We start from the raw sequence: 14,300 nt of genomic DNA, 5'->3' as shown, positions 1-14,300 counted from the left end.
CGGTGCACTCCCCAGTGCACTGGGGACTGGCTTCTCTGGTCAGTGGTATTTCTGAAAGGCAGGAGGAAATGCTGTCCAACCCTCATAATGGAGTGAGAGTGCTGGGGTCAGAATCAGTGAATTCAGCACTGAGGGCGCCCTGCTCCCGAAGCCCACCCAGAGCTCTCAGCTGGAGAGGCCTGCCCGTCTTCTCTTCAAGGCCACAATTACAGCACTGGACTTGGTGCTAGCCTCGTTCTCATCCAGTACACTGCACCTTTCCTTTCCTTCAAATTTCAAGGTTCACCTTCTCTAGGAAGCTTTCCCCATTAATCCCACCCATTTTTCCAACCAGCCAGCATAGTCACTGATTCTTCCTCCTCCTTCCATCTCCTCCAACTCTTTCTTTTTTATAGATTTTTATTGGGGAATTGGGGGATGGGAACAGCGCTGGGGAATTGGGGGAAGGGAAACAGACAAGTTGCTGTCCTTTTGGTCTTCAGTCTAGTTGTGAAGGACGTCGCTTCACTGGCCCAAGTTGGCACCATTGCGTTCTTCCCGAGCGAGGCAGATCAGTCGCCGGCTTCTGGATGGCCACTCACAGTGGCTGCTAGCTGCTCACGCTGGCTGCTGGCTACACACGGTAGCCCATGGCAACCCACTGCCACAGGGGCTGCAGCCTACGCCGTCGCTGGCGACTCACGGCAGCCCAGCTCCAGGTCGAGCTGTTGTCCAGCATCTTAGCTGTTGAGGGCAGTGTCACTGGCCCTCATATGTGGGATCCGAACCGAACCGGGATCCTCTGGCATCCCAAGTCAGCTCTTAACCAACGCACCACTCGGCCGGCCCTCCAACTCATTCTTGAAATAACTGGATGGCAGAACCCTGTTAACAGGCTGATGTGCACACCCAAGTGTGGGGATGGGAGATGCAGAAGCTAGAGTCAAGCAAAGATTTATCTAGACTATATTTTTGGCTAATAAACATAGTTCTGTCACCTCTTTGTGAGACATCACTTACCTCTCCACGTGTGTCCCAAGGTACCGTGTTTCCAGCGTGGAAGCAAATAAGTATATATCGATTTGCTGACCAACTTTACAGTCCGCCTCTAAATCTACATGTCAGCAGGCTGATTCCTTGGCTAACTGAGAACATCATAGAGCTTTAGACTTCCAGGAGGATTTCAGCCTTCACATCTATTTAGTCTATCTCAGTAGAGGAAAATATCTCAGGCATCAGAAACTAAGAGGGGAAAATGTACCCATAGCAAATGGTCCCTTTAGTGGTTCTAAGCAGGTGGGTCAAAATATTCAACATGAAAATCATACAGATGGTGTCTGCCTAAGGTGACATGAAGTACAGCAGGAAGCAGCTTACTCAAAAACCTTTGAGGTGACCAAACCTTTCTATGTATTTTTCTTTAAGTAACACATGATGCCAGGAACAAATCGCTCTGATCATCTGCTTTTATAAAATTCTTCTGTTATTTCATCCATTACCAACCCTCAGAAAGTACAAAACACATACTTTTCCGAATCACATATTCCTCCTCTGATGGCTTTCTTTCAGTCTTTCTTTTATGAAGAAACTTCTTCATCGTTTTGGGGCTTTTACTGGACTCCTGTAAGAATGGAGGTTTCTTTATGAATTAAAATTCTCCCACAAAATCAAATTCAAAAGCGCAAGTGAAATTAAATAGTATGGCTCTCTCTTAACTTTGACAGTCTCAGTTAGGAGTGCATCGCAATTTAATAGTATACACAATACAAAGGGCTCCAATAAACTTTAAAACGTTAAATAAAATAGAGGCAATGACATTAGCCTCTCAATTGCCATAGGGATGGGAATAAGAATGGAGTGGGCCTACTGAAGATGCGGCAGATTCTCCAGAAGGCTTAATGCCTTACGAATATCATCTGCAGAGAAAGTAATGGATGTCAATCCTAGAGCAATAACAGTATTCCTAACTTGGTTTATATTCCCCACTGATACAGTTTTAAGGGAATCACATAACAATTGTAACTACTACTGTGGTAAACACTGTTTTTCAAAGAGCTTGAAAACTACTTAAATGAATTTTCCTTAGCAACAGTTCCACGACGAAGAATATGAATTTCCATTTGTCAGTCAGGAAAATTAAGGCAGAGAGGCTAATTTCCCCTCAGTCAGAGAAGAGCCAAATGAAAGACTTCCTGATAATAATTTGAGGTTAGGAGTAATGTTTCTACAGCCAAGCTTAATATACATACTGGGGTTGCCAAAAAGATGTCCACATTTTAAGAGACATTATCTATGTATTACTTTTTGAAGTTGAATTGAATTACGGTAGCCATGCGTAGTATGACATTCACTCAAAAGATGGCGTTAACCAAATGAATGCTAGCGTCATTCATTCTATTACAATTTTAATATAGTTTTTCCCTTTCTTAAAATGTGTATACTTTTTTTGGCACCCTCTGTATATAAAGCCATATTTTTAATTAGTAGATAAAAGAGGTGTGAATTATATCAATTATTGAATTTGCTTTTGCCAAATGAATAAACAGACATGAAAAGCTCACGTGACAAAAATTACAGCAAATGTAGCATTAAAAATCAGGAAAACGGGCATTTTAAGGCATTATAAGATCACATAATCACACGTATTTCACAAGAGCCTGCTTTTTGAAGGAAGTACTTACATGTCAGAATTGCATCTTCATATTTTAGCCACCAATAATAACAAGGGACAAAACAAGCATAAAAGAAAGCTTCATTCATCAAAGGTTACAGCACAGCATTATGATGTCACTGTAAGCCAAAGATAGTGTTCTACCCTTACCTTTAAGATATAAGACATCCTCTAAAGTGAATATGTAAAGAAAGAGAAGATGAGCGTGAGAGGTCGATGGTTACAATGACCAAATCCATTTATCAATAATTCTAAAACAACATTTGAAATGTTAGTGTTATCATAAATTACACGGAGAGAATATCATCACGATTCCCACATTAGTTTCAGATGCAATATCATCATGCAAAAGCCCAAGGAATACAGCTCTGTGCAGAAAAACAAATGCTGAAAATAACTAAAATACACACTAAATAGTAAGAATTTATTAATGACTCTCTTCTCCCAGCAGAAACAAAGTGATCATGCCTTAGTTTTAATGGATTAGTTCTGTGAAGGATTAAGTCAACTTTACCCTTTAAAGCTCACCTTAATTTGAATTTAGTAACTGACAATTACAAAATATCCATCATTAAAAAGGGGACCTACATAATAACCATGAAGTGGCACTTGTGGTTCTGATAATCAAAGAAGAAAATTGGATGATTGCAGGTATCACAGGTCAATTTCCAAAGCAAACCTGTGGGACTGTTTCCTGGCCAAATTCTGAACAGAGGTACATAATAAAGTTTCAGCTCAAGGATCATTTCTCCTATCATGTTGGGTTGAAAGGATAAAAAAAATCCTCCAGTGTCCAAATATTGCTCAATTTTTACTACATTAAAAGTTGAGGCAACAATTAATTGAAACAGTAGTATGGTGTTTTAAATCAAGACCAACTCGAAATTCAGCTAAGTCTGTATCATTTTTGAAAACACATGTTTGATATAGAAATATGTTGCCTTTGCATCACAACTCTAAGATGTGTCTCATAACTGTCACAAACTTAAATCTCCACTCAGTAAGACCTATTTAAAGAACAGTTACTAATAAATGAGGATCTTTTCTGAAGGCTGGAACGATGAGCAACAGGTTAGAGAAAAAAAACAACAGCACTATTTGCGTGGAAAAGGTAACACTCCACATGGATACGGAAGCTAGTGAATGACATTTCCTGATTGCAACTTTGAGAGAGAGAAAAAAAACACTTTGAAATCCCCACACTACCCAAATATCAAATGTCCTCTAAGGCTGTAGTTTAGAAGACTCTTTATAAAAGACATTCCTTTCATTAAATTATTTTCCCTTTCCAACTGCAGCAAATAGTTCAGACTTTCATAGTTCAGACTCACGGCTAGTTCCCATAAGACTTTACTAGTTTGATTTAATAGATCAAAATAATCCAAAATGCAGATTCAGGTCTGTTTGGTTGGAAATTCAATTCGAATGAAGTGGCTCTTGTTTGAGATGTGTGTACCTCGCCACCAACTTATCATATCACCACAACAGTTATATACGATGTCTGAAGGGTAGTAGGCTGGGAGGGGGGTTATCGCTTTGTGAGGGGTGTAAAGGTCTAATCATTATGTTGTTTTGTACATCTGAAACTAATTAAAAAAACAAAAACAAAAAAAGAAAAGGTAAAACAGAGTCACTTCAGGAGGACATCGGGGAAACTCAGGCAGTGCACATAAACCCTGTGGCTATTTAATAAATATTTGTAGATGGACAACGGGGAAATGGAAAATTAAGAAATGAAAAAATTGGGCTGGCCGAGTGGCTTAGTTGTTTAAGAGCTCGCTCAAGAGTGCGAGCTCTGAGCAACAGGATCGCTGGTTCGATTCCCAGCCCAAGCTGAGCTTCCGCTGAGCTGCCAACAGGTGGCAGTATGGCTCAGCTAAAAAAAAATAAAGAAAAAATTACTGAGTCTAGCCATTCAAGATTGACTAACAATGTATCACCTATCCTAAATTTTAAGCACATTCCCACAGAAAGATTTGTAATAAGCTACCAAAATTAGCTGGTCAGAAGTATTTTATACCATATGTAACAAAATTACCTCTTTATAACCTAGTGCTGCTGACGGTCTAAGTGGAGGTGCAGGTCGTAGACAACTTAAACTCCATGGTTTTATAATTTGAGGAGGCTCCAAGGGTCCTCGGGGCTGTCCAGTAGAGCTAAAAGACTGGGAAAACGTCTGATGAGAGGTTGGCAATCTGCCATCTGAACCCGACCTTGCGCCCCGCAGTGAGAGAACAATAGCTTCATTGGATCAGCAAAGCCAGCCATAGAAAGGGGAAGATGGGATAACAAAAGTCTCCAGCTTGAGAAGTGGCGCTTTCCAGCCAAGATTACGGGGTCTCTAAGGAACAGCATAAAATGGACTCAATATCCCATGATGGTGTTCTCCCTCTCCCTTCTGCAATTTCAGTAAAATCAGTTTTTTCCTCTATAAGGAAGGAAAGTGGAATAACAGTCAACATTTAAAGAATCCAGTCACGTGTTCGGCACTCTACTAGACGCTCAAATAGGTTATTGCATCAGGACAACCTAAGACAAACCTTACCAAAGTGAAGTAACTAGCTAGCAATTGGCAAAGCCAAGATTTGAACCCAGATCTGATGCCAAAGGCCTTGTTCTTCCCACCACAACACACAGTGCTCAAAACTGGAATTTTGGTATCACAGGTTTGAGTGTTAACAGACAACACAGCATATCTTCCATCTCACTCAACAAGTACAATAAAATCCCATTAATTCAAATTCCATGAATGCTAAATTTATGGTACCTTGGAAGAAGGCAACGCCAGAACTTTACCTTTGAAGGTTACTGAGTGAATGTGACGGCATAAATGAGATTACATGGAGATGCTTACATATTTATGAAGGTGAACTATTTGTTTTGACTTAGCACATTATTAATATGAGAATAACAGTTGCTAACTAAAATAAATCTTGTTGATCATTAAAACATCTTAGCAGGGCTTCTGGTTAGAAAAACTTTGCTAGAAGTTAGTTGGTACTCCAAGTTAAGGTCAAACTAAACTGCATACCTCTAAGTAAAATTTTGTATTAATTTAGACAGGCCTCCCTCCACGACAAGAAATCAGAATTAGTGAGGTGTAACTGTCTTCAAACCCTACAAATATAGACTACTCAAAGGCTAAGAGCATGCTCACTGCTTCCTCTAAGTTCTCAGCAGGCAGGATTTGATGAGAGCCTCAGTACTCCCTGGACAGAACAGACTACTTACAGAATGAGCACTACAGGATGATGACGATGTCTTGGATAAGGAACTGCAGGAGGCAGGTCCTCTGATCAGTCTGTACAGGTGCTCCAGCCATTCTTGGAAGTCCTGGTTGTTGTTACAGTGGACCACAATTCTCTCTATCATGTTACCTGCATCATGTTACCCGATTATGGGCATTTGGAAACAAAAGGCAAGGAGAACCTTGAGCTTGTCTCATTCATAAACATACGCCACACAACTAGGACTTGGGTGTCTATTTTCAGGAATTTTTATACTTATGGGATAACCCTTTTGAAACTTCTAGATAAAGAACAGAGATGATATTAAAGTGAAGAAATTAATTACTCATATCTGATTTATAATACCGGCCTTGATTTCTACTGTTTACAGAATCTTAAAAGTAGTATAAAACTTCACTAGAAAGAAACTCACAATCCAAAAATTTAAACACAGAGTCCATCTATATAATAGTCTAAAATGAGAATATGCTACTGCTTTACCCAGTATTGAAGGTGAAACAAGACCCAATTAAGACTGGTGATAGCCAACACCAAATCTTGGGCTCCCTGTTGGTAAAGAAGGGGCTAAGGCCGGGGGCCATTATCTCAGTATTAGCCACTGCACCCTATCAGTGCAAAAAGTACAACCATTACATGTAAATCACACAGGCTTGGCTAAAAGGACAACAGGCCAAAATGTCGGGGAGCATTATTGAGGCCTAGCATTTTGCTCAATTTGTGAAGAAAGTGTCATGGCTTTTCAGCACTTTTTAGAAATATAACCCAATCTTGCTAATTCATACACTGATGATAAAATTGCTGATGAAATTCCACATCTTTGGCTCCTCTGCCACAAGGGAATAGGTAACAGAAGAGAGAGAAAATTGCATTTACATCAGTCCATTTTGTTATTTCTTAGCTGTAACAAATAGCTCTTATGCAAGAGAAGATTGAAACTAATGGCAAAGCCGAGGCTTTTGAATGACCAGGAGACTTCACTATTCTATTGCTGTACCCTAATTATCCCAGGAAATGGAATATACTTTGCCATGACCATGTAAAACTTGCTCATGGACTATATAACAGAAAATAATAGCATTTTTCATTTAAACCCCACTTCTTTCCAAAAAGGATTTGAAGTAGCTACATGAAAAAGAGAAAATTACCTACCTGTGATTTCAAATGTGTGGTCATTCCCTTCAATTTCATCTAATCTAGTCACCACCATTCCTGTTATTGGTATTTTTCCCTACCAGAAAAAGAACATTCCCATTAATTCTGTGGTTGTACGTGTCTCTGCTTACTTCTGTTAGATTTTCTGACCCTCTCAGGAATCACTGCTGAATTATAGCTAGACATATTTCTCTGGTCTATGAATAGATAATATTTCCCTGCTTTAAATTTGATTCAGACAAGAAAGTAAGGGGGAAATGTGGGTTGTGTTTTTCTAACGCCCACTAAGCCATAAAATTGGGATTTACACTTTACTTTTCTAACACATTTTCAGGAGAAACAGTAAACAAAGACTCAAATTTTATGAAAATGTCATTGCTAGGCCAATATATAAGAGGCAACAGTCACTCATAATAGTCCATGTTTGGGGAGCAGACTGAAGGAAGTTTAATTTCTTAAGGAGTTTAATGATTTGCATCTCAGAAACCTAAATCATGTGGTGTGAGTATAATAAGACAGTCATAAGAGCAGGTCCCAGATTTATATTTTCTCAGCAGTAATGTATAATAGGGGCCTGTAACACACTGCTGCTAATTAATCTAGTTGCAAACTTAGATTTCTATTTATACATTGATAACCTAGCTCATCACCAGAGCAGTGGACATTCAAGATATACTCATTATAGTAATGCAAAGGTCTCTGACGTAAGGGATATCTGTTTTGTTTGGTTTTTTTTTAAAAGATTTTATTGGGGAATTAGGGGAGGGAAACAGCGTTGGGGAATTGGGGAAGGGGAACAGACAAGTTGCTGTCCTTTTGTTCTTCAGTCTAGTTGTGGAGGACGTCGCTTCACTGGCCCATGTTGGTATTATCATTGCGCTCTTCCTGGCTGAGGCAGTCGCTCGCCAGCCATTGGACAGCCGCTCACGGCGGCTCATGGCAGCTCACAAAAGTGCATGTCAGCTGCTGGCCAGCCCCACTGCAGCCTATGCCGTCGCCAGCGACTCACGGCAGCCCAGCTCCAGGTCGAGCTGTTGTTCACTATCTTAGCTGTAGAGGGCGCAGCATCACTGGCCCTCATGTGGGATCCGAACCAGGGCCCTGTTGCTCAGAGCTGCCGCGTCCCACACCAACTCCTAACCAAGGTGCCACTCGGCCGGCCCAGGAACATCTGTTCTTATAAGCTGTTTAGTTACAATGAAGTGTCAGAACATTTTGCCTTTTCTGGCTGGAGCTTTTAAATCCATAGTGGAAATATTGCATCTGGATGAAAACCTCTTTTCATTATGGGTCCTGCTATTTCTTTTATATGAAATCTACTAACCTGATAAATAAAGCCACTCATCCGAGGACTGGCAGATAACATTACCAAGACGGTGGAAAATAGCATGAAGTACCGCTCTTCTTTTTCCTGAAGTGGAATGCAAAATATTAAATGGAGAATAGAAATTGGACATTTTGTTTGTTAAGAATTTCTGGATTCAGTGGTTTTTAACATAAATCTTAAATAAGGAAATGAAACATGAACAGTGATTTTTTTAAAGAAAATACCCAAGTTAAAATCATAAAACTAGTTGAATTTTACTTTGACATGAATATAAACCCACAATTTATCTCTCTCCTTCCTACACATAATAATTGAATACAAATAACCATGCCTTGTTTCCCAAGTATGTAAGCCCTAGAAGTCACAATTAATGCCTTCCTGCCCAAACTACAGTCAGAGCACAAGATAAGTTTCTAGGTTCACAAAACAAAAATGATTTTACTTTGAAAAGTGGCAAATAAAACGTTTTTCAGGATAGAAAATTTATCATGCTCTAACGTAGATGTTAAATTCTTATTTAGAAAATCACTTTTAATCAGTAAGAACAAGATAGTTATTGTACCCATGCAAAATGAAGTAAATACTTTTTTTTTAAATGACACTAAAGAAAATTTTATACACAAGGGCTTCTCTGAATTCCTTAAACAAATATGCAATAGGAGATGTAAACAATTACATTCAGCTTACATGTCCAGCCATCTTAGCTACAATTATCCATACACCTATCTCCATCTCCCTCCTTCCACTTGAGAAGAGCAACCTTTTGAGGCTAACTCTTCTAACAAGCATTCTGCATCCTCTCGCATTTTTCTCTTGCTTAGCTTCCTTCTACAGATGTCTCATCTCCTCCTCCTAATTACAGCAGCCTCTCCTGCTCAACTAGCTTTGTCTCCTTTGCTTTTAACATACGCACACCTCCTGTCCCTATAGGCCTTCACTTGCCCCTTTGACTCCTTATACAAAATGTCCTGTTTCTTGACATTTATTGCCATATTTCTTGCTGCCTTCATTTTCTCCCCATTGATCCCTACCTACACACCCCCACTGTTCTCTCAAAGTCATCAATAACTGCCTTCTAGCGAAACCCAATGGCTTCTTATTGGTATCCACGCTCCTTGACCTCTGAACTTCCTGCGGCACTCAGCAGGCTGACCACTTCCAAATACTCCTACTGGAATTTCCATGACATCACAGTCCCCCAGTTCTCCTTTATCTTCCTCTTTGTCTTTTCTTTCTGGCACCGATTCCTCCTCCCTTCACCAAAGAGGTTTATCGCAAAGGTGTAAAAGTCTAATAGTTAAACTCTCTGCATTAACCTTCCCCAGGGTACCTATATTTTAAATGAGATTGCTTATCAACCCAATGTAATGAATCTCTGACAGAGACCTGTCAGGGAGTATAGGAAGACGTTTTGGGAGGGGGAAGATAATTCTAACATCCAATAAATCATACCGGTTGACATAACCAACCTTCCTCCCCTACCATGCCCCCTTCCCAAAAGACATAATCCATCTTCAGCCCTCTGTGCTTCTCTCTGGATATTTACTTTCTAGGAAGGCCCATCTGTCAGGGACATCTAAATCTCTGCCTTTAACTCTGACTTCCCACCCACATTTCTATACTGTTTTCACAGCTGCCTACAAGACATCTCCCCTGGATACCTACAGCCACTTGAAAGTTAACAGGTCTAAAACTATATTTGTCATCTCCATAGGTCACCACTTCCTATAGACTTTCCCTTCTAAACATGTCTCAGATTTGCCCCTTCAGTTTCATTCTCTCCACCACTACCCTTCATCGGGGTTACTTATCACTTTCCAACTCAGCTCGCCTTTCTGTTTCTAGCCCCACCCCCTCCAGTTTACCTTACATATATGGTCATCAGATTAAGTGTCATAAACACCCCCCTTTCATTGTGTTTCTCTACTGCTCGGGACTCATAGTTTCCTATTGCCAGCTGCATCAATCTGCACTACTCTTGGCCTGACATCGAATGTTCTTCATAACCTGACTCTAGCTGACTCCATCAATCTTCTCCCTCACTCTGCCCAACATGCTTTCTCGGCTCCTAACAGATGGGCTTCCTCACATCCTGCCAAAAAAAAAAGGCCATGTTCTTGTTCTCTCCTGAAATAAGAATGAGCTCTGCCTTACAAAACCCTTCCCTTTTCTCTTCATGGCCCTCCTCCTCAGGACTTATCTCCATAAAATCTTCTTGTTCTCGCCTGTCTCTGAACTTCTATGGAATCTGTTGTTGAGATTACACAAACTGGCATCGACTATTTTGTGTGTGTTTTTTCCTACATGCAGCTTGGGTTTTAATCTGTTCTTGAGTTCTTTGAAGGCATAGATCATTGTGTGTTCTTTCCTCCTATCTCCCACAGAACCTAGCAGTGTTAAGCAAAGAATAGGTGCTCAGTTTCTTTGAATGTTCAAGCCTTTGACCTTGACAGAAGACAAATGAAGAAAAATGTGAACGACGGAAAAAGTGGTGTTGAGATTTGAAACACCTTACCTCACATGTTCCATACTGCATCATGACTTGTGACATAAAAATCACATTTCCCAGGGTTTTAATATCCTCCCCTTCCCATGCCTGAATAGGTTCAGAAAGTATCTGCAACTCCAGCTGTTTTCTCTTTCTTAGATCTTGGCACTGCACCTACAGAACCAAAACAGAACATAGTGGGATAGGAATTCTTACAAAACAGACCAAAAACAAAACCAAAGTTAAGATGTGGCTCTTGACTCTCACAGATTTCCACTGAGTTCCTATTCCTCAACAACACGAATCCCATCATCGATGTCCTATCAGACAGATCCACTGCCCTAAATCTCTAGCCTTGAGCCCCTAAAAGTTTTGTGAAGAAGAGCTACTCTTTATTTTGCCAAAACATCAAGGTAGAGTGGTAGAAGGGGCTTGTTTCTCCCTCCCTGCAAGAAGTATGGGAATACATGTAGCAGAATCACTTCGAACAGAGCCAGGAGAACAACTGGCAGATTCAGATCCGCTGGTTGGTGTCCCTTCTCTTGCTCCCTCCATCTTGTCTATCTGCACAAATGGTGCTTTAGTTACAAAGCAATTTTATTCTTCTAACATAGGCTCAGTTTCCAATCAAGTAACATCTTAATAAAAAAAACAAAAACTGACTCCAGGAGTTATAGAAAAAGAGAAAATTAAATTCCGCATGCCACTGTAAATCAAATTGATCTTATAATGATACATATGCACTGCCCTATACTTTGGTTAGGGACCAGTAGTAAATTCTATTAAAAATACTAAATTAATTTTATCCCTAAAAGGATTGTAAAAAAAAGATGCAACTGAATTTCATGAATACAAACTGAAAACACAAACCAAGAAACAATAAGTGGGGTATGAATACTATACACACACACACACACACACACGTCACTGCTTCAGAAAACGTGAGGTTATCTTTGAGTAATTTAACAGTATTCATTCCAAATTGAATATTAAAAGTAAAGATTTGCTTATTTATGTCATTGTCTCCAAATGAACATCATAGTTTTGGGGGATATGGTTTCTATAAAATCTCTGCTGTCCATTTCAGCTAAATGAAAACTTGAAAAAATAAATTCATTGTGCACATATTTTTGAAGCATCTATAGTGGGAATAAATATTCTATAACCATCAAAGCAAGTTTTACAACATGCAAAATGATCAGAAAGAAATGTGGTTTAAAAAAGGCCTTTTATATTCAATATACACTAAAAAAATAAAAGGGACATGAATGATAATAAATGCCATGGGATGCATGAGGTGAACCACATAAAACTGCCAATATTCAACTGTTTTTGACCTCCAACAGCAATTTTAACATAATCCTTACTCTGATATTCAGTTTGCTGTTCAACCGTGGACACATCAGGTCCTGATCTTGCAACAGCACTAAAAATGAGGTGATAGTGAATGTTGCATCACACCCTTACAGCAAGAATCAATAACTAAACATTGATCCCAATCAGTTGGAATGCTACAGAAGTGTCTCAATTGAAGCTAAACTTAATCAATCACCCAAAATAACATTTTCTTTCCTCCTAAAATGCCACCAAGTGGTTTTACCACCGTTGGTTCAAGGAGACATCAACCCTCATGCTCAAGATATAAGATTACAGGTACCTTTGATAGCAATCTATATAAAGCAATTGTATTTTAGTAGGTTTTTTTTACTTTTAGATATGATGAAGGATTTCTTTTTCGTATGCAAATGATAAACTCACACCTTTTTGCATAAGTAGATGAATCCAGTATTGATGCCAATCAGCGAAGGATAAATTGCACCGACATAAGGTGAGCCACATGGGGGTAAAGACAAAGAGACTAAAGGAAACCCCCCACCTACACAACAATGCTTAATGTGGCAGCAACTTCAAATGTGAGTGCTTTATACCCTCAGCCTGGCAACCTTTCATAGGTATGCATGATTTTTGGAAGACAAAATTAAATGAAACAATCACTGCGATACTGTCACCAGAGCTTATTGTTTCCACTGTAAAGACCTTTGCGTAAGGAAAGAAACGTTACACACAAATCACTCTTTTAGGAACAAAGCATACAAAATGGAGAATTGTAATTTTAGAGCATCACCTACCATGAGAGTTTTGAATGCTACAATTGCTTTCAGAATATCCTGATGATCTGGATGCGTATCCTGTTAAAGGAATACATTTTAAAACAGTATTAAAGAACAGATCAGTGATTGCCAGGGGTTAGGGCTGAAAGGAGGATGTGGCTGCAAAGAGAAAGAGGAAATTTTGAGGGATGACGGAACTGTTCTGTATCTCAATTGTGGTGGTGCTAACATGAATTTTTACATGTGTTAAAAATCATAGAACAGTACACCAAAAGAAAAAAGTCAATTTTACTATACGCTATTTCAAAGATTTAAAAAATAATACAGCATTTGAGTATCTGGAATCTCAGCACCTCCAGTTATTAGGTGATTAAGAAATTAAGACCACTGGTAACACATCATAAATTTGGTAACAACATACTAGGTGTGGTTATTGAGGCAAAAGTTCCCGTTTCCTTTTTTGCTATTACACTTTAGATAATAAATAATAACTATTTGGGGGGCATAATTAGTAATGTTTTTAGTAAATGACAAGAGATAGGGAATTACGGTTAGAGAAAAGTCAATCCAGTCTCATTTCCTAAAATGCCTCCATTTTCTTTCAGCAGACTCAACATGGCAGATGGGGAAAAATTCCAAGTTTTATACCATATGCTCCTCCTTCTTAAGCAAGGTTATTACATACGATCTGCAATTCCATGGTACTTACGACCCTGAGAAGTAGAGAGGTTCAAAATGGCTTTGAGGAAGGCACATCCCCATTACTGTTTATGAAAGGAAAGTTTCTTGGCGGTAGATGCACACCTAACATTGGAGTATATGGGGCATAGATATGTACCTAACCTTAAAGGGGTATATGTATACCTAACCTTTGGAATTCAGCTGGAGTAATGGGAAGACAAAATGTGCTGCTTGGCCAGCCTTGGGTGATAAAATAGAACTGAACAGACTAGGGATCTGACCCAACCCAAGAACAGCATTGCTTATGAAAAGAAGGGTTGTATTATTTTATAGTTAAACTTATCCTTACCCACATCAGCTGATAACTGTGAAATTCAGGTTCTAAACTACCATTAGCCAGCAGCCATGCTAAACACTCAGAAAGCTGGGTTCAGTGTCTCAGCAGATAGAGAACTAGTGCTAAGGGTATGCATGATCTGACGGTGGGAAGTGGAAGGCAGCCAAAGGCAGGCGACCAACAGCAAATGGAGGCAGGAGTAGAAATGGCCTCTGATACAAGGAAGGCCAAGACAGAGGATCTGGACTGTAAGAGCATCTGGGGATTTTTCTCACCAAATTATGCGTATATTCGTAGTTCAGCACT

At 39.6% G+C, this 14,300-nt stretch overlaps 1 protein-coding gene across 5 annotated transcripts in view; it reads right to left on the bottom strand.

Moving 5' to 3' along the window:
• Window positions 1-14,300, bottom strand: part of ARHGEF6 (Rac/Cdc42 guanine nucleotide exchange factor 6) — a 118,515-nt gene that overhangs the window by 8,737 nt on the left and 95,478 nt on the right. For 2 of the 5 annotated variants that reach the window (XM_019667792.1, XM_019667794.1), the window contains 8 exons: window positions 12,995-13,054; window positions 10,893-11,039; window positions 8,375-8,461; window positions 7,048-7,126; window positions 5,882-6,027; window positions 4,689-4,826; window positions 2,801-2,821; window positions 1,507-1,600 (listed from right to left, as the gene is read on the bottom strand). In XM_019667792.1, the coding sequence (XP_019523337.1) occupies window positions 1,507-1,600; window positions 2,801-2,821; window positions 4,689-4,826; window positions 5,882-6,027; window positions 7,048-7,126; window positions 8,375-8,461; window positions 10,893-11,039; window positions 12,995-13,054 (772 nt within the window). The remainder of the gene's footprint in view (window positions 1-1,506; window positions 1,601-2,800; window positions 2,822-4,688; window positions 4,827-5,881; window positions 6,028-7,047; window positions 7,127-8,374; window positions 8,462-10,892; window positions 11,040-12,994; window positions 13,055-14,300) is intronic. The other 3 variants (XM_019667790.1, XM_019667791.1, XM_019667793.1) reach the window with 3 other exon arrangements.

This window comes from Hipposideros armiger, unplaced genomic scaffold (genome assembly GCF_001890085.2).
Source record: "Hipposideros armiger isolate ML-2016 unplaced genomic scaffold, ASM189008v1 scaffold_505, whole genome shotgun sequence".
NCBI lineage: Eukaryota > Metazoa > Chordata > Mammalia > Chiroptera > Hipposideridae > Hipposideros > Hipposideros armiger.
This window is presented reverse-complemented; position numbering and strand designations above follow the sequence as displayed.